General features: G+C 36.9%; 1 protein-coding gene across 1 annotated transcript in view; it reads right to left on the bottom strand.

Annotated features, from left to right (window-relative positions):
- OXCT1 (3-oxoacid CoA-transferase 1) overlaps positions 1-26640 on the bottom strand; it is an 87572-nt gene that overhangs the window by 32121 nt on the left and 28811 nt on the right. The window contains exons 7-12 of the mRNA XM_032674796.1: positions 25226-25286; positions 8318-8425; positions 5729-5840; positions 5160-5254; positions 4444-4492; positions 749-821 (exon numbers count right to left, since the gene is read on the bottom strand). Of these exons, the coding sequence (XP_032530687.1) occupies positions 749-821; positions 4444-4492; positions 5160-5254; positions 5729-5840; positions 8318-8425; positions 25226-25286 (498 nt within the window). The remainder of the gene's footprint in view (positions 1-748; positions 822-4443; positions 4493-5159; positions 5255-5728; positions 5841-8317; positions 8426-25225; positions 25287-26640) is intronic.

Genomic DNA, 26640 nt, shown 5'->3' with positions numbered 1-26640 from the left:
AAATTGTAATTAGCATATCATGTTCAAGTAACAGCCCACAAACCTTAAGAAGCTTTTCTTCATTCTCATTACATCAATCTAAAAATGATGGCACAGGACAGAGAGAGCAACCACTGTGCCACGCATATAGTTGCGTTTTTTTCCCCTCTAGATGTATCACTGGTGCAAACTTCTCTTTATGCCTACTGAGCCTCAAAAACATTCCTACTTTCGTCTGGTTTTGGTTAATTGCATGCACACTCAATCAGCTCTGAACTCGTACTTTTAAGTGCACTCCTTCACATATTTACATGCACTCATTATCCTTTCAGAGCCATTAGGATGTAGTGTTTGTTTGCATCCAACCTCCTTTCCGAAAAACAAACAAAAAACAGGTGCAGAGGGTGAATTTCCATGAAGGAGGTGGAATGAGGATCACAATTGCAAGCTGAGCTAAAAAAATATAGAGTGCAAGTACAGATTAGATACTTGGAAATGACTAAAAAGTAGTGGTTAAAACATAGTTATAAATGTGTTTATATATGGCCAGGTGGTGGTAGGCACAAACATCATTACGGTATCTATTAGTTACAGTGGTTTTTTTATTTCCAACAGCTAGGCTAATCCTCTGTAAACCATCACTGCTTCAGTCCATGATAATTTTACAGGGTTTTAAATGCTAACCACATTTGAAAGAAATACTAATGAGTTCAGCCATTGACTCAGTTTATTCTTTTCCTGTTTCAAAAAGATCAGGGTTGTTACATACCCTCTTATCATTGCAAATGATTCATCACTAGAGAAATAGGAAGAACCTGGAAGAACAGTCACTGTCTCCTTACCTGTAAAAGAAACAAGCTACAGTATGTATGTATTTTGTTTCTTTGACAAATCAAGTCACAGCTATTAAGCAAGAAATAAGGGGTTTTTTATGAAATTCCTTTGGAGTCAGTACAGCTATGGACCTGATTACCCTTACTATGTCACATGTTACCCTAATCAATCATACTGAATTGTGAAGCAATTTGTTTTCAGTTTTTAATGACAGGATTGCCTGCAGTTCCAGGCAAGACATCACTAAAACCAGAGTGTAAGAAATATCTGTGGACCTTAGCTTTCTGCACAATTCATAGAAAAAGTGAGAAGTAACTCTTTTGAAACAGAGAAAGAGAGGGTCTTCAGGAGACAGGGAGGCTGCAAGAAAGAGTGAGCAGAGTTTATAGTGCTAACAATGTAGAATACAGAAAGATAAATGACAGGTCTAGTCTATTCTTGCTTTGTTAAAGTGCACAAGAAAATGTGCTGCTGAGTGCTGTACTGTTTGACTTGGGTCAAGCAATGGGGCACACCTGGAAGCATCTTATTTGTCTGTCCAGGGCTCTTTTCTTCCTTTCCTGCCAATTCTTTGAATCAGTCTAAGCAACAACCACATATACAGGGTGCCTCTGAAAAGGCATAAGAAAGACAGACAAAGGTGAAATTATAAACTAAGCATGGGAAACTTGAGAGAAAAAAACCAACAAACCGAAATATTTTAGCACCAGATGACATTGTAAAGGAACAGTGTAACGACAAAGGAAAAGGGGAATAAGGCATCATTACAAATGAAAAGGGGAATAAGGCATCATTAAACAGTTTCCAAAAAACAGAGGAAAAAAGACAATGAAATTAACTGAGAGGATGGGAATAGAGAATAAAACAGTGTAGAAAAGTTAAAACATAGACCTAAGATACTTGCTTTAATTACTGAGTTCACTTGGTGTATCTTATATACTAGTTGTATGGAAATTAAATTTTGACACACAGAATAGTATATAGAATTAAGGTCATGCAAGTGGTCTTGCAGTCACATTGTGAGAGTTCACCCATGCTAAAGCCCAGACCTGCTGAGACTGCCTGAATTGTCCTTCCCTACCAGTCACCCACCCAAGGCAGTGGGAAGACGTGGCCTGCAGGCAGTGACATGATGCCAGAGGCCTAGGATAAAGTGAAGGGTAAGGCAATGATGAGAAGAAAGGAGACACAGGCTTAGGACTACAGAATAATGTAGAAAGTGCACCACATTACCCATTTCTTGCAAATGTTCTCAGGACGTCAGCACTTTTAAATATTTCTGCTGTAATACAGTAGTCTACCTTTCAATTGTAGTGAAGATAAACTTCACGTGACACATTCAGAAAATGGGACAAACAGAAAAACCCATACATATCTCAGAGCAATACAATTACATTTGCAGATAAAAACTTGGCAAAAGCCCAGGCCAGGTGTACATTTCAAAATGTGAACTTTGGGACTGATACTGTATCATTCCAGTTGATGACTGAGAACAGAATCAATTTCTATTCCTCTGCCATTTAGCTTCTGTTTTCTGCACTTCGTTTCATAAATTTGGCTGGAAAGCACTTAGAATGGTTTTAATCCAGCCATGTGTTAGTGGGATTTAGCAGCTTCTGAATGTTTCAGCAATTATAGCAATAATAATTTTGGTGGTAGATCTGAGGTTCACCTATCCTGTGTCCTGTTTACTGCAGCTACAGAGGAAAATGTGAAGCTGCTTAACACTGAACTACCAATACTAGAATAATCTGATTTTCATTTTGCATTCTGACCTCTTATGTCAGCTTGATCCCTTCCAGATTCTCTGCAAAAATACTTATCAACTACAAATAACAATTCAAGATCATCTTGACTTCCATATAAAGCACAATGACTTTTCAGGGAATTTATGAAATTCTTTGATATTTTTTCCATTGTCACTCTGTTAACATGTGCATTTTTCACATGCACCCATATAAAAACTTCAGTTCTAAAAGACAAGCATATAATTTCACCTTTTATAGTATTTTTTTTCTTCTAAATAATGTTTTCCTGCCTGTGACACCTCTGAAATATTCCTTCATACAGTGTATCAAAAGAATTACGTAGCTACTGGTAAAATAATGGACTCAATTTCTTAATAATTTTTTTTTCAAACCTGAAGATGGCCTCAGATAACTTCATATTTAAAATACAGTACTGTAACAGGGGCAGTTACATAGCAGTATGATAGTGGTATCAATTAGTTGAGCCAAGTAGCAAATATTTCAAAAGTCAGTTGTTGGACTGCACCCTGATATTAAATTAAAAGCTTATTTGATGTCAGCGCTTTATCTTCTTTGACTTTTCAGAGTTTAATTGTACTTGCTAACAGTCACTGAGAAAGGCACTGTCTGTATAGATACCTATGTACACACGCATACCTGTATTTGTATGTATGTATATGTATACTTCAATGTATGTATGGCCAGTCTTCGCGAACGAAGATTTGGGAAGGGTCTTTACCCTTCGAGCCTGCGCAGTGGATTTTTTTTAGGTGAGACACAGTGTGCGCTGAGCTGAGCCCACCCTTTAATCCTAAGGTTCATCTGCCGGGGCCGAGCAAGCTTGGACGGTGGCAGTGAGGGCCTCAGGACGTAGGTTTGTTTAGAGTGACCTTCTCTTAGATGGATGGCCTTACAGGGCTAACGAGCTCCATCTACCCGGGGGACTCCTCTGACCGGGACCCGAACCCGGGCCGCGGCGGTGAAAGCGCCGCATCCTAAACACTAGACCACCAGAGGGCCCCTGTATACTTCAATAAAAAAATATGAAAAGTATACTTCTGCCATATGAAAAAAACTCTAAGATGTGTCAGGTCTATAACCTGTACCATTAACATCCATGAAAAGGTTCCAAGGCCCACTTTTCTTTGTCATAACACGATACAGAAGAGTATTTTTACATGGAAACAGAAAATGTACATAGGCACAACTTACCAAAAAAAAAAATCAGACTAAATCATAAAAAGCTTATGTTTTTACATTGCATGGCTGCTTCTGAGGTGAAATGCACCAAAACAGCTGGGCAAACCCAGCGCATGAGCATTGTCACTCCTCCACTAAAGTGGCAAAAGTAGCTGCCCCCAGCAGAGCCCTTCACTGTGCCAGGTCCCATCTGTGCGGGGTCTTTCCCCCTGCCTTGGCTGCCACTCCCTCTCTGAATGCAAATGAGTTACACTGCGTGGCCAGGAATAAACCAGGCCATTATACACAGGATGTTTTAAAACACGTCCCAAGCATAAACTACTGAAAATCATTTTCTAAAAAACACAAGGTGAAAAGCAGCAGGAAAAAAAAAACATATTTCCATACAGGCTGCATGAAACAATCTCACTTACGAAAATGATGATTTGACCCTTTACTCACTGGCCTGGAAGAGAGTTTCCTTTAGTAGCTACTAAAATGCATCAAAGCATAAGCCCTCTACCAAGAATATTAAATATCTCCATTGATCAAAACCAGCCTTTACTTAAAGGAAGACAAATATATTAATATTTATGAACAAATAAAACAGAATTCTGGGTTCAAGTACTACATCAAAAGAAAATTTTTAAGTTAACAATGAATAATCACTTTCCATGAATTAAAGTTAATTAAAATATTTTACCTGCATTAATCAGGTCTGGATCTACTTCACTTTCAAGTGGATAAGGACCCTGACAACAATAAAGATGTATGTCAGCTTTATATTAAAATACCTTTGAAATACAATTCATAACTGCTTTATTATTTCTAATGCTTATTACTGAAAACAGATCATCACAGAGATGCATTTTTTATCTTCAGCAGAAAAAAAATCCTGACAATACAAGCAACAATTTACATCAACTAACATATCAGGCCTGATGGACATATTGTGAGAGGCTGTTAGAATTACTAAACAATCATGAAGTGGGGGGTTTGTTTGATTTGGGTTTTTTTTTGTTCTTAACCAAAGTGACAGACATTTTTCAGAAGAAGTTAAGTAACTGCAACTTCATAAAGCCATATTGACAGTGAATATAATATAAATTTTAAGATTTATTTAAAATCATGTTTGATATGACTTACAATATTTGGTCTTGCAAACTAGTGAAGGTTCTGATTCCAGCAAAACATGTGTACTTAAGAAGATCCTTAGCAAAGTAGCACTATAATCATAAAGTGACCATTTCTTTAAAAACTTTCCTGCAGTACAATAAGAATTTTATGATGATGTAATATGGCATATATTTGAATATGATTTTTTAGTAAAATTATAATCAAGTTGGAGATGGGTGGGGAATAAAACCTAGCCATTCCAAGATAAAAACACTGTAATAAGTGATCACAATATATTCTTACCAAACCCAAGACTCCATTTTCACTTTGTAAGTGAACAGTTATGTCTGGACTGATGAAGTTACTGGCCAACAGTGGGATTCCAATACCCAGATTAGCTGAAAAGAAGTGGTTAAGGCACAAACATTTACTGCAAACTAGTAAATCAAAACAAGTTATCATTGTAAAATGATTAGACTAGAACTGTTCTCTTCACAAACACTTTCGTTTTTATTTATATGTCTCATATTTGTGATGAATTATTTTGCCATTTGGACTGTCTAATTTTATTCTGTCAAATCCTTTACATGACAAAAAAATGACAGTGCAAGTAAAGCTTCATTTCCAACTTTTTCAAGAAATTCTTTCAAAATATTCAACTGCTAACAAACCCCTCAGATACCCCTGGATAAAAATTCCAGGTACTCTATGTCTTAGCATCCCTTCTCTTTCAATTGCATATTAACAAGATTAGAGAATCGAAGGTTCTGGGAAAAACAATGAGCATGTTAATTAACCTGTCTTAAACAAGTCAGCTGCAGTTGTCATTCTAATCAGTCCTCATTTTCATCTATAGCACAGCTGAAGGATACCATACATGCCATCCTCAAACTCCAAAGCAGCCCGTTTGATGATCCTTTCCCTCACATTGTCTGTTTGCTTTTGTTTGGCTTTTGAGTCTTCAGGCTTTCGAATTGATAAACGCTGCAAAATAAGAAATAATCATAAGTAAAGAGTAGAATCCAGATTTTTGCTTCTCAAGACACAAAACCCTGATTTGTGATTGCACTGAGATACTTGGTCTGAGAATAAAGTTATTTATTCTACATCTTCTACAAAAAAATGACCTTTTATTTTATCCATTCAAGTTTATCTAGGCCAACGCAGTCATCAAATACTGCCAACGATGGCCTTACAGCAAAATGTTATTTTTTTGGTCTGTATTGCCAAGCCTGATACATAGACAAGTGGTGAAGAAAGCGCCAAGCATTAGTGCAAATACTAGCAAGTCTGAGATTCACTACCCCAGGGACACCTAAATAGATTTGTAAAATGTCAGCTGAAAATACAAATATCTTTCTCTTTCTGCATTCATTCAATTTAATGAGGTATCCTAGATTTATAAGCATGAAACAGACAAACGCCATTCATCTAAAGATAGAGGAGCTAAGAAACAGAAGTTTTCTAACAAAAATCTCTATAAGCTTCCATACATCTGCCTGAAGTTGTTTCCCGCAATTTTCTGGCCTTAAGCTGATGTTTCACCAATCACATATTGGTGAAAAAGCCATGACATTAAAGAAGTTTGTGACACCTTTTTTGTAAATTATTGTCTACGTAGATTATGTCCTTTGCTCATCTCTCCTATGTATATAAAACTCCTCTGGACAACACCATGTCCTAATCCCCATTTGCCTTCACATCCTCTCCTACTTCAGGCCTACAATAAGTACATCAGGAAAAATTATCCTCTGTTACTTTTCATCATCGCAAAGAATTTTTGCAGAGTCACCTTCACCCTTGGCAGTGAGAAACCAGTAGTATCAACCCTCCTGAATTTCCCAGCAACTTTCATTTTATGCCTTGGCTATTTTCCCTAGAATTGCTTCATTTGCAGATTATAGAAGAATTAAGAACAATTACAGAGGTTTCTCTGCAGCAAAGAGAAGACTGGATAGAAAGTATGACTTGCACAAGAGGGACCACTTCTGAGCCATATTAGGCAGGAACTACTATTTAGAGCCAGTAAGAATTATGACAGACTAGCTTCTCTTATTCCTCATGTTCCCTCACCACTTAGCATACTCAACACTTTGTACAGCCACTTCATATATAAAATGTAATGGAAGAGTAAATAAATCTGCCGTTTCTTTCCTACACCTCTAGTAACGAGAGGTGCCATTGCCAGAATTACAAAATTGTCACAACCCAAATTAATCTCTGTTACAACTTTGCTTGGCAGTTTATAGTAGCTTTCTTTACCCTCCCTTTATTTTTTTTCTTAAGCATATAGGGAAGAGGGCAGTTGACTAGGCAGGTGTATTCACTTATTTACCCAAGATGCAGTAAAAGCAACAGTTTAATAAATGCAAAAAAGATTTCTGTCATGTAAGGTGAAAAGCTTTTCTGTGAGATAATGCATCCATTCAGAAGAAGGAAATAGACCACTAATTGCAATCTAACCCGACATGACCAGAGGAGTAAAAAAAAAAAGGTTTGACACATCTGTTTACAGTCAATTACTTAACAACATGCAATATGTTTTTGCAGAATGAACAGATGGAAAGAAAAAAAAAAGCTTTTTCACTTTAACATTCACAAGAGTTTACTCAGAGAAAAGGCCTTGTATGACTTTTCAGCACTTTCTGACTTGGTTTTAACAATGAAAGTTTAACTATAAGAATTCCTTTCTGCACCTTTTTTTACCACAAATATTTTTTTCCTTCTCATATTTCTCCCTCTCCACCAGCTCTTCTGATGACATTTTGAAAAATTCCCCTCCCAAGTATGGAGATACAAGAGAAATACAGAATTTTAAACTGCACTTTAAAAGCATTATCACATCATCAAAACGAATACAGAGGCATAGACTGAGTGAGGCAAAGCCACAGAAACAACCGACAACAATTACATAATCATAATTTTCAGTGGTAGAATATTATTGCTGCAACTTTTAATAGCTACTGACATCTTTTATTTAGACCAGAAAGGCCACTGTCTAAAAAAGTTCCTGATTAAAGAAAAGGAAACAAAAGTTTCCAAGACCACTGCGTACAACATAATTCAACACATGGCACAAAAGAGACTGGCCCTATGTGCCCATGTCAAGAACTTTCCAGTGGAAAAGACAGCATCTAATCGTCAAAGTCAGCTCCTGGTCTAGGTGTTCCCCCTGTTGTGCCTACAGCATGTGAACTGAGGGAAGAAAGGAGAATGAAGTAGCATTTTCCACCAAATTTTCAGCTGTGGTAAAGCCATCCAGGTCTGAAGGCAGTTGCTCTAAATTATTCAAGGACTGAACCATAGGGTCTGAGGTTTAGGAAACAAGGATAAATTCCCAGACGCCCACCTCACCACGTTAAGTACCTACCTAACGAATCGGTGGGTAGGGCAAAAACTCTGCAAATTTTAAATACACCCCACACTGAAATACATCATGACCAAGAATCTCAGCTACTTACTTCAATTCTCTTCTCAAACTTCTCTCCTTGTAATAAACGATCGACATAGATTTTGGGAACATGAATGTCTTCTGGGGCAAATGCTCCTATGTCAACAATTTCTTCCACCTACAGAAAAAATGGAAAGTGAAAATATTTAGAAAAAAGTATTCAATTAAACTGTTTAATAACAATAAAGTTTCAAATATTAAATATACTGTGTATTACATCGAGAAAACTAAGGAATGGGGCAAAATACATATAGCCTTTAAAACAGGTTAATTTAGATGCTTATCTGTCCTCTTCTTTCAAAGGATATTTCTTCATACAAATTGAAAGTAGTTTATGTTTTAAAAGCCCAATCTGTATGGCCAACTTGAAGAAATATAACATGTACAGTTACATCAGAGTTTTTGGTACCCAAAAATAATTTTTGTCCAAACAGAGGAAACCAACATGCTAGTAACAAAACATCAAAACATAAAGCAGAAGTGTGAATTTTGAGGACACAAAATAGAAGCTGGGTCAAAGATTTTCCATAGTGTACTCAAAATAAATAGAAAACATTTGAACTGTAATAATGGATTGCAAGATGAAGATCCAGAAGTCTCTACAGTTAGTGAAACAGATTCAGCACAAAATGACACTCATCCACACATGGATTTGAAATGTCACCTATTTGGAGCACCACAGACAATAAGGTTTTCCTTCCTTCAAAGTCTGAGTTCAAGGTGGTCTAGCTAGAGATCCTGCTATAGGCAGCTTCCTGCAGCACAGACCTTCAGCCACGTCTGGTGCTTTCCCTGACAGGTCTGAGGTGCAGAGCACATCTCACTCTCCCACAAAACAGACACTAATGTTAGTGCTGTACCTGAATCCAACCACAGGGAAAACATGTAATGTTAGAACAAGAGGTCAAAGATAACATACAACAATCTAGTCAAAGATTAAAAGAAATTCACTAATTCCTTTATTACCAGGAATTAGTTACACTTTCCAGAATGTCTGTAGTTTAATAACCCCAAAACAAGACCTAGGGTATGATAAATCAGTAAGGGTACATCACTTAACAGCCATCACCAGGGAAGTAACACTAAAGAGCTTAAAATTCAATTTGACATCCTACTGTTACTGCACAACGTGATCAATATTAAAATCTATAGTATATCTGATAGACAATTACCTTCCTACTGTGCCTTGAATTGTGACAATAAACAAACAAACACACAAACCAATCCACCCTAAGAGCAGCAGAGGGAGAAGAAAAGTTAACAAACTAAAGACCAGGGATCAGGTTCAGATGATTCCTTAAAAAAGCCCTGGATTAAAGAGACAGAAAAAATGAGCTTTGAAATCTCTAAGACAAAGGTGCTAAGGAGGAGGCAATAACAGCCACAGCAACACCAAACTCAGTGCTCATGCAGAGCAGAATCCCAAATCCAGAAAGCCCTTACTCACAAGATAAGGAGAGATAATCAAATCAATATTTTGAAAATTCTTATTAGGGCTTTCATGAAAAAATGTTCCACTTGCATCCATCTCACTTCAAGTTTTTTTATTTTATGTGTGAATTTTAAGATTATTATGGAGACCAAATCAAACATGGGATAAACTCCTGAAGCACAGCTTCAGCACACTGAAGCACACTGCACTCCTGGTACAGTGACTACTGTCAGAATATGCTCAAAAGGGAGGAGAAGCAGGAGACAAGACTCTTCAACAGAGTCATAGGCGAGCAAGATCATCTGCTACCAGCAGAATTTTCAAATTCATCCTTTCTAATTAAATTTTTCTTCATTTATCAGGTGGAAAACTAGGCCTGGGGAATACTAACTGGTCCCGATTGGACCTTTCTCACAGAACTACATCTATTTGCTGCAGGAGTTGAGATTATAAAACCAGAATCTCGGCACAATTCAACCAACTCCAATAGAATTATGCTGTTAGAAAACTTGACACACTGTCTCTCCCACCCCATCCCACAGAATACACAGGATAAATAACTGATCCAACAATAAATTGTTGAATTTTGTTATTAGTCATGCCATTCTGCTAATTGGTTTGTATTTTGTCTCTTTGGACACAGCAGTCAGCATGATAGCTTTTCCTCTAATATTTCCAAACATTATCCTAAATGAACATAACACTGCAAACTGTATTTTGTCCCAGGATTTCAGATAAGCCTAACGATCCCTAAAGACTGCAACACCTTTCTGTGTACAGGTAACCCTCCACTATTCTTACTGGTGTTTTGCAATTTCCATGTTCTACCATTATATGAAATAAGCATCAAATCGAACTAAAATTAAGTAAGTTCAAATACCCCAAAGCAATAAAGTGGAATTTTGAAAAGGGATTAAAAATTTGCATGTGATGTATGCAAAAATAACTATCTCCCAGTTCTGCAAGTGAAATTAATCAGCATGTTTATATGGGAAAAGAATACTTCACACAGGGGAAGTACAAATGCCACCTGATTCCTTCAGCTCTCTCTCTCAACTCCTCTCACAGGGAACCAGATGATGCTCCAGTTGAGGCACTGTAGATGGGTTGCCCACCATCAGTATTGCCAGAGATGAAGCTGTGTCAACAGAAGGGACACCAGGAAATCTGATGGCTATGGGAATCAGCACCTTAACTTCACCGCAGGGCATAACCCAAGTATCTTTCTGGACAACAATAATAATGCAAAAATAAACAGTCCCATCACTGGGCATATTCACTTCCCTTTCAGGTTTTATATTTCTTTAGGAGTCTTCTCTGGAACACATCTGTAGCCTAAGCCACAAGGAAACAGGCAGGAGAGGTCCCATATTAATAATTAAAAGGATGTGAGTTTTTCTCCTGTTCTGCTCTCCCTTCTGTTCTTTCTTCTCTCTACTCACCTTGCCTCAGGCTTTATTTTGTCATGCACAGAAGAACCTCTGTAAGCATCAAAAACAGTTACATGGCATCCCACCCAAGAGACACCAACTCTGGGAATGCAGAGAGAGGGAACTAATCAGGGCAGACCACCTCATGCACTTTTTGTAATTAGAAAATCAAAATACTCTGGTACCATTTAGATTGCCTTGAGCACATATGTTCAGTTTAAATCTTAATTTCATCAATGTGCTAAAAGACAGAAAATGTTTACATCTTTGCTACAAAGGCAGAGCTAAAAGGTAACTTGAGGAGACCACATGAGCTGACTTCTGTCCTCTGGGAAGGCTCTGATATCTGATTTAAAAATCTTTTCATTGTTTCAAGAGTTTTGCAGTATTGCTTTTCTTCCTGGGTATAGTGGTTTCTGCAAATCTTCTGTGACTGCTGACAATGGAAGCAGGATGAACAAATGCAGACTTTTCTGAATACTGGTTTATCTGCAAGTACACCCAGAACATAAAAGCTGTTCTCTGCTATGATTCACAAGAGCCTTCTGCCATTCCTTTTGGTAGCAGCACTCACAGAATCAATGGTCATTTGTTTCACAATATCACTTCCTTCTGTAACTTACATCTACTTTTCCTTTTTAAAGTAGTTTGATTTATTTTTACTCATGAAAATTCATCTATTCTTCAGCTTTATTTCAGAATTTCTGAAAGGTTCTGAATGGACTTCTAGTAAGAAAAATAAAGAACTCTGATTCTTGACCAAAAATAGGTGAGGAAATTACACTGACACAAACTTTCATGTCAAACACTTGATCAAAATAAAAAGGCCTTTGTTTTAATTATGTACCTTTTACCTATTTCTGCAGCCTAATTATGTATGTTATGATATGTGAAACGTTTTCAGCTGGTTTAGTTTTAAATCTCAGTATAAAATTAAGCTATAAGCAGAAATGACAATATAATTCCTTATTACAGGAAAAAAATCAAAAACGTGTGGGTGAGAGAAAGAAAGAGATGGAGGGAGAAACCTATGCATTTGTAAGCAGCTTATTTTTGCACTGACTTTATTAAATCTCTCTATCACTATCTTAATTATTCTAGTTCACTTCAGTTATTAAAACTGAAATAATGAAAATTCCTGGAAGAACTTAAGTAAAATATAACATTATGACTCTTTAAATGTCCAAAACAACAGGGAAATGAAATGAAATGAAATTTAGCCTCATCAGAGCCCTTCTTCAGTTCACTACCGGAAGAGTCATGATGTCACTGCATAATTCAGTATAACATTTATAAAATAATAAGAATTAAAAAATCAAAATACATAATAAGGACTAGGACAATAATTTTATGTCTCTAGTTCACTCAAGATCACAAAAACACCATGGTTAATGACAAACAAGAGAGAAAAAACCATTAATCTTAATTGTTTAGACTGAATTTCATAAAAAGCTTTGATGCTGCAAAACAGTGAAATACACACCGAAAACAGTTCACTGGAAATCAAGAACACACTATATGAACTTACTGAGCTATGACAAAGTAAGTTCATATAGTGTGTTCTTAATTTACTTAACTTACTGAGCTATGACAAAGTAAGTTCATATAGTGTGTTCTTAATTTCCAGTGAACTGTTTTCAGTGTGTATTTCACTGTTTTGCAGCATCAAAGCTTTTTATGAAATTCAGTTCTGCCTGTATGCAGGGAGATGAAACAGAGAATCTTCTGAGTTCAATTCTTTCCTTTTCTGACTCTAAGTTCAGCCAGATCATGAAATTTCTACTTCAGTCAAAATCTTGTATTAATGGAATGACAGTCAGTCAACAACCACTCTGAAAATGAGACTTTTACAACTTTAAAATCAAGCAAGTATCAAATAGCCTGAAAAAGGCACATCTTGGTCGATAATCACTATATTATGCTCACATCAGACTTGGAATAAATGCATAAGCATATTGAGGGGCAGGGGAACAGTAAAGATCTGTAATGTTCGTATTTGTTAGAGAACCTTTCACCTAATGCGACTGCTCTAGGTCACACTGAAGGTCCCTCCTTCTTCGCAACAGGAGCTTACAAGGTAGTATGTGGTACTTCTGGTTATATTCTCCCAGCTACTAGCAGTGTGCAGTTTAAGGATGTTCTCCGTCAGAGGCTGGACACAGACCACCTTCTTCATAGCTTCTGACGAACCAGAAACTAACAGTTTTCTTTTCCTGGTTTCTAATAGACTGTTACAGTTTGTAAACACTACAGAGAAAAACAGTGAGCTGTGTTCTCAGTATGTTGTATCCGATAATTAAGGAGCAAAGCTGACATAAATCTCGTAGGTTTGTCTCCAGGTTCTTTGTCATGTGGATACACATCCACCAAAATCAGGAGCCCCTGCTAGAATATACTCAATTCACCTTTGTTTTCTCTGTTCTAAATCTCCTCAATTACCACCTTCACTTCTAATTGCCTCAGGCCTAAACTCTTCTCCCACACTTCTCTGCACCTGCTCCATGTTTCCTCCAACCACCCCTTTCCGTTTCACGCATTTGACATCTTCCTCTGTGCTGTACTGCTGACAGCAGAGGAGAAAACAGACTGCACTAAATTACCTGCTCTAGGTACTCACACACGGTAGTTCTGAGATAAACACCGCAAAGAAAAGAGGAAGCATACTTGATTATCTGCAAAAGCTATCCATGTGTAAAGCTGTGTGCATGCATGAAAGAGTAAGAAAAATTTAACCACCAGTCTCTGGAGAGGTTCTCCCATGTACATAGAATTACACATCTTCAGAAATTTTTAAGCTAGTCACATAATGCACAGCCAGGATACACAACAGTCTTAAGTTTCAAGAACATGTTCAAAGTCAGACAACACTAACATTTCTCAAAGGAAGTGCCTCCATTAAATTGACTGACTTGCTTGTTTGATGATCTGCAGAAGCAGGTCTATATAATTCTGTATGCATCAAAAAGTTAAAGTGATGATAGCTGTTTTCTTGCATCCTTTAATTAATTCATTAGGATTTCACACTATTTTTCTATGGTAAAATCACCTGAATTAAAAGCACAAGAGATTGCTTTAATATCCAGCAAACTACCAGTCCCAGTATTACCAACCAAACCAGTCTCCTACAGCAGGAACACCTAAGGAGAAATTCCTTCAGAAACCCTGTGGTTGCTTTCATATAAGCCATCAATGAACTCCTGTTGGTTGTGATCACATTTTGTGACCTGTACTTTCTTGATTAAATGAGATGATTTCACAGTGCTCAGTGCTTATTTTTACAATGCTCAATTGGATGATAGCAGTGATAACAAAAAAAGCAATATAATTACATTCTCACCTTTTAAGTATAAAGCATCCAATTTGTATTCAATATCCAAGTTCTTAAAAAAAATAAATGTAAAAATCCATATGGAATATATACAAAATATTTTTCTCAGATCTGGAGATGGCAATTTTGGAAAATACGTTTTTAGATTACATTATGTAATTATTTTTCAATCAATGAATTAAATAATGGGAGAAGAGCCAGAGGAAGGCAAAAATGTCACAATCAGTGAATGTAGTTTTAATTTTTTAAGGGTTAGTTAATGGTAGAAGAAGCTGTTTAACATGTACTAGGTACCTCTGCTGAATAAGGTGACTGCTCACACCCCAAATCCTTGCACTCCAGAACAGAATAGCTGCTAACAATATTAACTCTACCAGAATGACTTAATTTAACAGTTTTTTCAAACAAAACATTATGTTCCTTTGAATACATTATTCCTGTACTTTGTTGCTTATTTTCAAATTACATTAGATTGAAAGCCTTTTAATTGATTAGAAAGTAAAAAAAATAACATTTTTATTGAAATTATTCACATATTATCACAAATAACTGAACTCTCGCCTCCCAATAAAAAAATCAACTTTAATGGGAACAAAAGATTTTATTTTCTTACTCATATCAGAGAAATGACGAACGAAAAGAGAACGAAAGAGATCTCCTATCCTACGCATTCAAAGAAATATAACTTAAAGGTCAGGAGATAAATTTAAGTGTTACTGCTTTTCAGCTTACTCACTGCAATTTAAGTACTGAAGGAGAGGTAAAAAAGTAAAATAAAAATAAAAATAAAGAAAAAATTAGAGATTTAATTGTACTATCCAAGAAGGTAATATTTGTACTTTACAGTCTACATAAGTCCAACTAAAGCACCTTCAAATTCAAGCAATACCTCTAAACTAAGGATCAGACCACAGCACGCTAAGCAGGAGACATACAGCAATCACAGTAAAACAATATATTAACAGCTGTTTTGTAACAAATTATGTTGCTGGTTCTCTCTGCTAAGAAAGAGAAGGCAACAGCAAGACATCATCTCAAAATGACACATTCTGTGCACACATGTATTAGTTCTCCTTATTTCAGATGTTCATTTTAGACAACGGTAATTTACAAAGATTTCTGAAAACTACTTTACATGCTACCACTTTCTTCTCAACAAGGAATCAGTGTAGTCCATTTCACCTTCAGAAACATAGCATATATCCCAAATATCCAAAACATTCAAGATGACAAAACTTTTCCAGTGTTGAGGAAGAAGGTAGACAGAGTACTTTTCAAGGAAAAGCTTGGAAGAAAAAACAACTGCCGGCAGTATGTCATGCCACTAAGACACTTTCAACAGACCACAGGAATGTGGGTATAAAGAGACTGTCAGTAACAAATCTTAAGAAAAATTAAACTTTTATTGCACTTAATCACTATCCTTCCTGAAAGCTGCCTGGAAAGGAGAGCACTAGGCATGCATGGAAATTAAAGAAAAAAAGAAAAAACACCAAAATTTTATTATGTGCTTCACAGAACCAAAATTATTATTTGATGCTGAAGCTGACAGAAACATAGTTAAAACAGTCCTTCAAATCATAAAAATAGAATTTTTGCTTATCACAGCCTAATGAGAAAATTCTGATTTCACTAGAAAATGGAAAAATTGTCTTTAGAATATCTAATATTCAAAGTCACTACAAGTACAACCCCTAATCTCCTGATCATACCAAGTTTTCTATTCTGTCTCTGTATTTATAAATCAGGCAGAATAACTGCTGAAGTACATCAAGCCAATACTAATTGGCTAATATTTCCAATAGAACTGTTACACAACTTATTTAAACTGAATTTTAGAGAAACTATTTGTTTGGATTTTTAACCTCTCCCTCTCCAGCCCCCTCAAAATAGGAGTACATTAATGATCCATTTCTTTGCTGTCTCTGATTCCTCTCAATTGATCAAAGAAAAATTCAGCACTCCGAGATACCTTTACTTTCATTTAGCAAGTTTTGTTCTTCTTGTGTCTGAAAGTCTAGATGATATCTGGGTGGCTAACTTCATATAATTCAGATGGTTCTCCCTCTCCCTCAAGCCTCCTGCCACACATCTAAACAGGATACACTGGTTAGCTTATGTTCAATCCTGATGGAATCTGATGGAATCCATCACAAACAGAAATTCATTTCTACTTGTACAATGGCTCGATTTAGTCCCTTAAATCTAGAATTTCTTAAAATCCCAAATTAGTTCTAATTTTGAATGATGAAATACATCTATAATTTCTGAAAAACTAAAGACCAAACCCATGTAAAAATAGCTTTTCCCAATGTATGAACACCAGCAGAAACTGAATGCATGATTAGCTCAGGATAATCAAGGGACAGTCTCCTTTGATGTGAATGGGGGATGCACAGGAGTCTCTTTTAACTGCTGGTGGCAAAGGCAAACATAAACCACATAACCTCTCCTAAATACCTTTCAGGAGATGACCAGATACCACAGCATCAAGAATGTGCTGCTGTCCAAGCTAGGAAGCCTGTTTCTCAGCTGGCCCTATCCCTAGATGTTACAAAAGCTACATTTCAAAAGACACAGTCTGAAAAACAAAAACAAACAAACAAACAAAAAAATCCAACAGTGCAAAGCAACAGAAACAAAGGTGCTTAAGACCTTGCCTAATTCACTTAAAAGACAAGGGAGAATCATGAGACATCAGTATAACTTCCATCAGTCTGGAATTCAAACAGGCAAATATTCTGGCACAAAAATGAAACTGTCTGTTTTGAAAGTACTTGAAAATATTTTCATTGAAAAATTTAGTTTATTTAAAAATCTAATTTCTAGATGAGCTTGTACCACCATTTGCAGCTCTTGATGTTCAGTGTTTGAGAAATGCAGCACTCTAAGGACCCTGAAGGCATAAATGCTCCTTATCTTATTGCTTACATAGCCAATTGGCTACATATCTCCCCCATTTTAATCAGGATTATTCCCTAGCTCTCCTCTTTGCCTTTCTCTGCTTCTTTCAACAAGAAGAAAACTGATAAAATACATTTGACTTATTTCAAAGGTGAACAAAAATAAGGAATGTGCTTGTTGCTCTATAATAAAAAAAAAAAAAAACAAAACACCTGTTTAAACTTAAAGTTGTTTTAATAATGTTTAGTTATGGCCGTCTCCAGCTGAATCAGAAGTGGCAAATTAAGGATCTTAGTATCTAATTCATGGGAATATCAATGGGAGTGCATTTCCACACACTGGACATTATGAGTGTGGGTTATAAAGAAATTTAATAAAATATTTGGGGGGGGAGAGGAAGAAAAACTAGGTGACTGTTTGAGAGACAGAGATGGAAAACTATTCTGTTGTCTTCATTCATTCTTTTACCACTGTCTGCAGCCTGAAAAATCAGCACGATCTGAAGTCAAGACAGTCTTGGTACCTCAACTCATTACTCCTCTTTAAATACTTACTTTTTAAACTGAATAATTCTATAGCATTTGCAGGGGAGGGATCCTGCAAGAGAAAACTAAAATCTGAGCAACTGATTCAATTACTCAAAAATCCTCACTGCAGCAATAGTTACAAGGCTGCAGCTTTTCAAATCTCAGTATTTTGACTACCTGAAAAAATGCATTTGCTTCATGTCAGAAGGTAATTTTTTGTAAGATTTTCAGTTTGAATATCAAGTCTTTCTCATTTTATACTAGAAATCTCCATTAGAGATGCTATTAGCATAGAAAACAAATTACTGCTTTGAGACACAGAAATAAAAGTATATATGCATGTAAATTCCTTGAATCATGCATAAAACTGTCTCTGCACCATCTTTTCAGTGCTATAATAATGCATGATTTCAAATGCAGAGACAGATAAGTCATTGATTGATTAACATATACACAAAGCAGGGCTGAAAAAATCCAGAGTATATTAAATCCTTTTAATTTTCAAATTCTCATGACAGAGGACACAAGTTCTGGCAGTGAAATATATTTCAAATGCACAGTCTATCAGGTTTTCTGTAAAACATAATGAAAAAACCTCTAAATTTAGCTTTAGGAGCAAACAGAGGCTTTCCATCAGTTTCTCCAGCACACTGACTACCTGGCAATCCGCAGTATCCACCGATAACCACGGACTTGCTTTTTCTTGTTTTTGAATGTCATATTTGTTCTTAACATATGTGACAAGGATAAAAGTATTTTTTTCATTGCAAGATTATATTCACATCTGCAATTGCAAGATTATATTCACGTCTGCAATGAACTTCTGAAACTGAATGTTGAGAAAACCATGATACTCGTTCAAGAAAGCATCATTTAGAAAGGAATAAAATATAGGAGATAGATAAAATAAAAACAAATTCAAATCTTATACTATGTGCAGGTAAAACCATCTGAGCAGCAATATGAGCAGCAAACAGCAATAATTTGATCTGCTATGAATTTTATCCCCTTAATATTCACTACCCCAGCAATGAAGTGCCAAATCTGAAGCCGCAAAAAATTTATGTTACATACAAAAGAAAAGCAACTATAGGGAAAAAAAACAAAACAGAAAAGGAAAAAACAACAGTAACAACAAAAAAAAACCCAATCAAACAAACAGAAAAAGTTACAAAACCCACATAGCTAACTTAACTACTAAAAAGGTTTACTCCCCTGAAAATCATAGAACAGAACAGAATCATAGAATAGAATATGCTTCGCCAGAAGGGATACATCAGGATCATCGAGTCCAACTTCTGGCCTTGCACAGGACAACCCAAAAATCTCCTCATGAATCAGAAGCATGTTAACTAAATGTAAAAAGAACTAACATATGAACTCTATTCTAGCCCAGTCTATTCCAGTACTTCTCAAACAATTTAAGATGGTCTCCAAACAGCTGTACAAATGTGGGGTTTTTTTCTGTTCTGCTTTTAATAAGCACATGCACAGACCGAAGTAAGGAATCAAATACAATGAAGGGAAATAAAACCAAGTCTTTGAGTATTTAAGTCTAGGGGTGGGAATCTTTTTGGCAAACTAAAATTACTGTGGCAATGGTGTGCAAATGTTTCTAGGAGCTGTTTATTCAAATCAATATTAGTAGTCTCTGGATTTCAATTCCAATCCTTCTCTGACTTGCTCTTTAACTTTTTATGACTGGCATCATAATAGCCACCAAACTATTTTTTAACATTGTTGGATACAGAAGCAGAAAAGGCATTAAGCACTTCAGCCTTTGTTGCAATCTGCATTGATAATTTTATTAATTTCATTGATCCATGAAGTATCAACATGCTTTGTCTGACAGTCCATTATATATGTACTCTTAAAAAGATTTTGTGTTATTTTCAATTATTCTTTATCTTGTACTGGGCTGGATATCTCTTAAAAGCTTAAGCTTTTTGGTTTGTTTGGGTTTTGTAATGTTTAGCCTCTGACATCTGACATTGGTCTCAGTTTCTGTCATTTTGCTTGTGTGTGTATGAAATTACAACAATTGTGATCAAGGTCAAACTCCTACTGCTTTTCCAATGCTTTCTCCATGTTGGAATATATTATTCTCAAGCTCATTAACACAGTCTTTTTCTAACTTATTTCTTCTTAGCTATACCTCCCAGAAGGATTCATCAATATAAGTCTCTGAGCTCATGAAATCAGTCTGCCTAAGAGATATTCCTGGTATTTGGCCATTTTCCCTTCTACGCCTTCTAAGGATCATGACCTTGCATTTCAAAGATACTCTCCCCACAAGTGTTCAATCAAGGTTCCTCTGAAAAGGATATTGTAATGTTTATACGCTAGGTTTGGGTTATCTAAATTCACATCCACAGGCACCTTTGATTCAGGACTTAGCCAAAGCCTAGGCAAGGAAATACAATCATGCAGTCAAAATCCCTGACTAACTACCTACATGTTTAAGATGCAAAGATTTCTGTATTTACACTAATAATATATATTTATATATAAAATATATCTATTTTGCATTTATTATACTAGCATATTATGGCAACTTGAATTCTACTGTCACTTGTGCCAGAAGTGGCTGGTAAGGCGGCAGGAATAAGCAGCTCAGTGTCCATCCTGTGCCAAATGGGATTCTCAAACAATGCGCTTCCACCACTGCAGATACATGGGATACTCCCTCGGCAACCATTGCCTGAGCACACATGGAATCATCATTGAGCAATTAAACAATACCAAAAAAGGCTATAGCAACACAACAGCTTGATGGTTACAGCGTTTGCAAGGAAGGACCTCAATTCTGTGTCCACTTTGGCCTCACATCCTGATCTGTGGTTTCACAGAAAGACATACAAACATGAAGTCTGTGCCCATCCCAAATCCAGAACCACATCCTGCACCAGGGTTCAGTTTCCACAGCTGGGGCATTCAGGTGATGAAAGAGACTCTATTAGATTATTGTTTCACTTTAAAATAGTGCTTACAGGCTTTTTACAGTAACCTGTCATTGTGTAAAACCTTGAAAAATTCCTCAGAACAGAGCTATGCATCTGAGGAAAGTTTTGCCATTGTTAAAGTACTTGGAGGAAAAGACACACACAAGAAAAGGTTCATTTCCAGTTTCCTCAATAAAGCCCAATGCCATGATTTAGCACAGATAAAAGGACACAAATAGCTTATTTCACTCTGATTCTGTCTCTTAGTGCAGCGCAGTTCATTGTACCTGAGAAAATGGTGCTCACTGATGTGGCTGTGTTGTTACTAGGCAACCAGAGATAAAATGCAGGGGTTAATGATTTTTATTTAATGCATTTTTATGAGAAAGCCCACTCTCTTTTTTCCCTCTGCTGATATTGAGGTGTAAATGCTATTTACACAAGGAGATATATTTAGCTATCCTCTCTGATCTGAACAAGAAAATTATTCAAACTGGATATTCAAACAGCAAGTCAATAAATATTTCTAAACATATTGACCATTACCACTATCAAACACACTGTGGCAATGGCTGAGATCTCAAAGCACTTCACCAGGGACAAATATTCAGTAGGTCTCACAGCAGAGAATAAGGATGGCAAGAAAACAGATAACAGTCTAGGGACAATTGGGGCAGTTACACATGTTTATGTTCTCCTCCATGGAGGAAAACAAGAGTCTAAGCCTATATCACCCTTCATCTTTCCCATGCTGTCATGACACCCACACCTGGCAAGGTCACACGGTGTTTTTTCCTCTGGCTTTGGGTTGCCTCAATTCACTATAAAAACCAGTTGTCCCTCCTAGTGGGGCTCTGCTCACAGGAGCCTCTACAAGGAGATGTAGATCTTAAGAAGCATCCTACTATCACAGCCCTTGTCCCACCAGTCTAGGCACACATCCAGGAGGCCTCCCTGCTGCTATGCAATTAATTTTCCACCACACAATTACTTGTCTCTGTTGAGGGGCCTGACAGCAGTGACACCTGCTGAATTCAGCAGATATGACCTTCATTCAACAGTGTGTTGGAAATGTTACCACATATGTAACCCCACACAATCCCTCAAGTTTCTTCACATGCCAAGCTCTTCCTTTCATCCTTCACAAGGGCTGGAGGCTTGTATGTAACTTGTGATCATCGAGTTCCTTTTATATCAGCTGATTTCCCAGTTCTTCTGTCTTTGCAATAGGAGCAGGAAAGTGTTTACAGATCTGATAATCAACTGGAAGCCTCAGGCTGAGCGTGTGCATGAGGCCTCAGGTTCAAACAAAACTACAGCTCTGACAGTGTGCTGCAAGTTCTGTAAGGCAAAGTGAGAAGGAGATGAACTCCTGCACCATTTTGCTTTTACATATAGATAAAGCCAAACTAACTGATGTTGTCAACACTGGATTATTTAACATTTTTCTCTGCAAAGGTTAACTTCCAAATAACAGGAATCATGCAATTCAGTTGCACAAATCTTTTTGACCCTTAATAATGGTCATCTTCAAATAAAAGTAGAAACTCCACTGGACCCAGCAGTTGGATTTTTACAGTTATCTGTGTCTCAGCATACATCCTTATTATCATGATAGAAGGTTCCACTCCCTCTCACTTAAAGAAAAGAAATGCATGTAACAGTCCAAAATATTTGTAAGCACCTCTTGCATTTCATAGAAGATTACAATCAATGTATTTCTGATCCCAAAACGAGTACTGCATGGCTACTTCTGACCATTTGCCTATTCAAAATAAACAAGGCTGAAGGTCAAATACTTCAATCAGAAATTTGTTCTAGTGGAATTTTAAAAATCAGTAATTCTCCACTGTGTGTCCCAGACATAACTGGCAATGGTACAGCCTGACTTCCTCCTTCTTTAGAAGCTTCTCTATGCACAGCCGGCCTTGCTACTCACAACGCACAAGGGTTTGTAAGCAAGCAATAGGTATCAGTTTGTGAGATGGAGAGCTGGGGTTTTTTGTCTCATTTTTTTTTCTTATCTCCCACATACACAGATGCTGCCAAGTTCTCCCATTTCTGAATTGTTGCAAAAATTGTGTCTGCCTGTACTTCATCTATCAGTGTGTAAAATACCACACTAACTAAAGCTAAAGAACAGTAGCTTTAAGTAAAGAAAAAAGTCTCTTTCACTGTGCATGCGTGTTATATTTCATAGCTTCTCAGGTTAACTTAGAAAGACAAGTTAATAAATGCAATTGATTTCCAGTGCACTTCCCACTTTCACCCACAGGTACACTGAGATAGGCTTTCCAGTAGTTTATATTTCCTTGGTATGGATCTTACTATGCCAAGACCATTCCATATTTTTATCAATGATCAGAAACTAATATAAATCTGAGGAAAGTGCCAGATGGAGAAACTACAGTTCTGAAAATCCCAATTAATGACCGCAGGACTCTGAAAACAAGCCTGACCTTTGGCTGTTTTGATGGCAAGGAGTAGGACTGGCTTCGAATCTCTACTTCTAGAGACTGGGACTGTCTACTTAAACTCAGTTAAATGTTCAGTTAGTGAAAAACAGAGCCAGTAACAGATAACAGAATTTAGAAATCCCTGTTGCCAAGAGAGTATCTGAATTACTACCCTACACAAACATTTTTCTTCTCCCTGTCAATGGAATTCTCATTTCACCCTTCAGCCTTGAACAACAGTAACTATGGAGTCAGGTAAAACTCGGATTTTCAGTTGCCTCAGTTTCCTAGTGCTGAGCTTAGACAGCTGACAATGCTCAGTACTGAGGATGTACTAGACATCATATTGAGGTATTTCCTTCTGATTCCTGGGTTTAAACCCTTAAATCTAAACACAACATTCTGAATTCCACTTTGGAAGAATGACGTGTAGAAGTAAAGCCAATGATGCATTGTATTTGGCTCTAAATTTGTGCTAAATACGTGGTTATGCCTCTTCAACTAATTTGCCCATAAAAAACAGCACTGTAAAATAATATTAATATGCCATCTTGCAAAAAGCTTGACAGTTTTCAAATGGTATTGAAAATACAAGACTCAGAGTGGACACAGTTCACAGCAGATCTACTAACGACTCTTAAGTGGAATTACAGAAAGAAGGATGTCACATAGTAGTTGCTCACTGACAAGAAAATTCTACCCTATCATAAGTGGATAGAAGAGCAGAGACAGAGAGTGAGATGGAATGTAGGTGGAAGGTTTTGATCTACTTAAATTCTCTAAATGCCAGACTGAACAAGGTACGCAGGACAAGTGTCTAGAGGGAAAGATTCTTCATTTAATTTTTAAATAGAAAAATACTTTACACCTTTCTTGAAAAAAAAGTGAAAATTCACTGTTGCTGCATTGTCACTGTAAGTTGTGTGGCAAATATCAGGGCATTTTTTGTCTTTATTCTGTAAGACACAAAGTAATAACTCAAGCTCCCAAATGTATTATCCAGAGACGTTTATGTAACAAATATATTTTCTTGATAACATTTTACAAACAAACAAAAAACCCAAACCAGCCCCCAGCAAACCAAAACTAAACAAAACCCCTGAAGAAACACAAGCCTCTTCCAAATAGCATTTACTGGAAATAGTCTAGAAGAGTTTGTCTTGACCTTACTAACAAACCATATTTAGCTTTTATTAGACATAAAAAAACTTACCAGAGAGTGAAGTAAAAGCTAACAGAGCACTCTGTCTTTTAGCTATTGCTATGCCTTAGCAACTCTCCAGCCACCAATATTTTTCCAGTGTAGGTTGCTCCATGTTTTTAAACATTATCGTTTCAGACAAGGAAAAAGGACAAAGAAATTGGAAGAACCTTCTAGGTCAGCTAGTCCATTCTCTTTCTCAAGATTTAACCAAACATCTGTATCTCATTCTGGACTGATAGTTATGTAATTTATTAAATTTTAGGGACCACAGCTGTGATATCTCTATGATTTACCTCATCTGTGTTGTTATGTTCTTATTTTCAGAAGGCTTTTCATAAAGTCTTAGGTGAATCTTCTCAAGTACAGGCTGAGCCTACTGTTTTCCTCTTTCATCCACATATTACTTTATTTAAGATACTAGAAGGCTGTTGCCATGTTTCCCTTTTAAAGGCTGATCACAGTGAACACAAAGTCCTGGTCAGGATCAAATGAACAGCAATAAACTGAGGAACTAATCACTAAAGCAGAGAAGAGTGTCAGGAGCAGGCAATCCAAGGAGACAGGTTAGACCACTGTCCCTATTATGAAATCCCCCAATGATTTGAAATCCCCCCACTGTGTCCCCAGAATACCATGCAAAACAAAGGGGTATGTGGACTACAAGAGGATAAGCTTATCATGTTTCAATTCCCTACCTCTACCACAGTTGTCTTTGCAGCTTTGCACATAGGTTGGTTGAAGTTTCTTGCAGTTTTCCTGCAAAACAAAAGAAAATTAATGAGTATTAAAAGCCATAACAGTACAATGAAAGACTTTTCAGAGATAAGTTACTACAAGTATGTCTGTAATATAAACATCACAAATCGTTTTGTCAAGTAGCTTGAGAACTAATAAAAAAAAGTAGGAAGGAGGAAAAAGTACTGTGGAATTGTGTAAGATGCATCTAAAATTAAATCATATTTCACTACATTAGAAAATATTTATTACAGCTCTTTTGACTTTTAATCAGCACATTGTTTAATTGAAATTGGGTGTGCTGCTGATATGTTCATTTATTAGATCCAAATGCAGTGGCAAGCTGGACTTTGTACAGTGGGCCTTCACATTTTTTTACTTCACAAAGAATGAAATCTATCTCCACAGGGGGGCCAGCACAGGGCTTAACAATCTCTCAAGTCCCCCGTATGCCTTCATAACTCAGATCAGAACTTCAGATAGCACTCTGCATAGCAAATGTAATCAAATTCTCTTCATCAAAAAAAACCCCTGTGTCAGTTTTGGCACTCACTGCAAGACTCTGGCACTGATCCTATGTATTCCCACACACCATTTCTGTACCAAGGAAAAAGAATCTCTAGAAAAAAACAACACATGACACATATTGGATCTGCACCAAGATCATAGCAGGCACAAGGAAAAACATGCAACCTCTGTCAGCTGCTCTCTATACTTTCCAGAAACCAAACAAAACTGTTTGGCATATTTAATAATTAAGAAAAGTTCTGTCGATTTTAGTGGTGTTCTCAGCATTCTTCTCTTTTAAAAAAAGTAGAATTCCTGAAAAATTTTTGTCAGAATTCATGAAATCAGGGTCCAAAACAAATCAAAACTTCCTTTCCTCCATCCTTTTTACACAGAAGCATTTTTTTCCCTAACCATACTTATTTCATAGACTCACAGAACCATTTAAGCGGGAAAAAAAGCCCATAAGACGATCAAGTCCAACAGTTAATCTCCAACGTGTTTTCCTCCTCTCTCCTTCCCTTCCCGCAAGGACCATGCCCAGTACCACAGCCACCCTGAACTTTGGGGGGCTGCTGCCACCTCGTGGCTTCCGGGGAGGAACGGAAAGGAAACAGTCAAATCCTAGACTCACTCCTGAGCAGTGAGTGCTAACAGGATTCTAGTGCAGATATCTACATAATCAAAGCTATACGCAAAGACACATATTTCAGGGAAATGCTGTTTTATTGGCAATACACAGAAGCTGGGAAGCCTCTAACGAAAGTCCAACTGTGTCCTGGGAGGCATCAGGCAAAGCATCACCAGCCGGTTGAGGGAGGAGATTGTCCCACTCCGCTCTGCACTGGGGCAGCCTCAGCTGGAATAT

The sequence above is a fragment of the Chiroxiphia lanceolata genome, chromosome Z (genome assembly GCF_009829145.1).
Source record: "Chiroxiphia lanceolata isolate bChiLan1 chromosome Z, bChiLan1.pri, whole genome shotgun sequence".
NCBI classification, from domain to species: domain Eukaryota; kingdom Metazoa; phylum Chordata; class Aves; order Passeriformes; family Pipridae; genus Chiroxiphia; species Chiroxiphia lanceolata.
The sequence above is the reverse complement of the archived record's forward strand: the minus strand, read 5'-3'. Positions and strand labels throughout refer to the sequence as shown.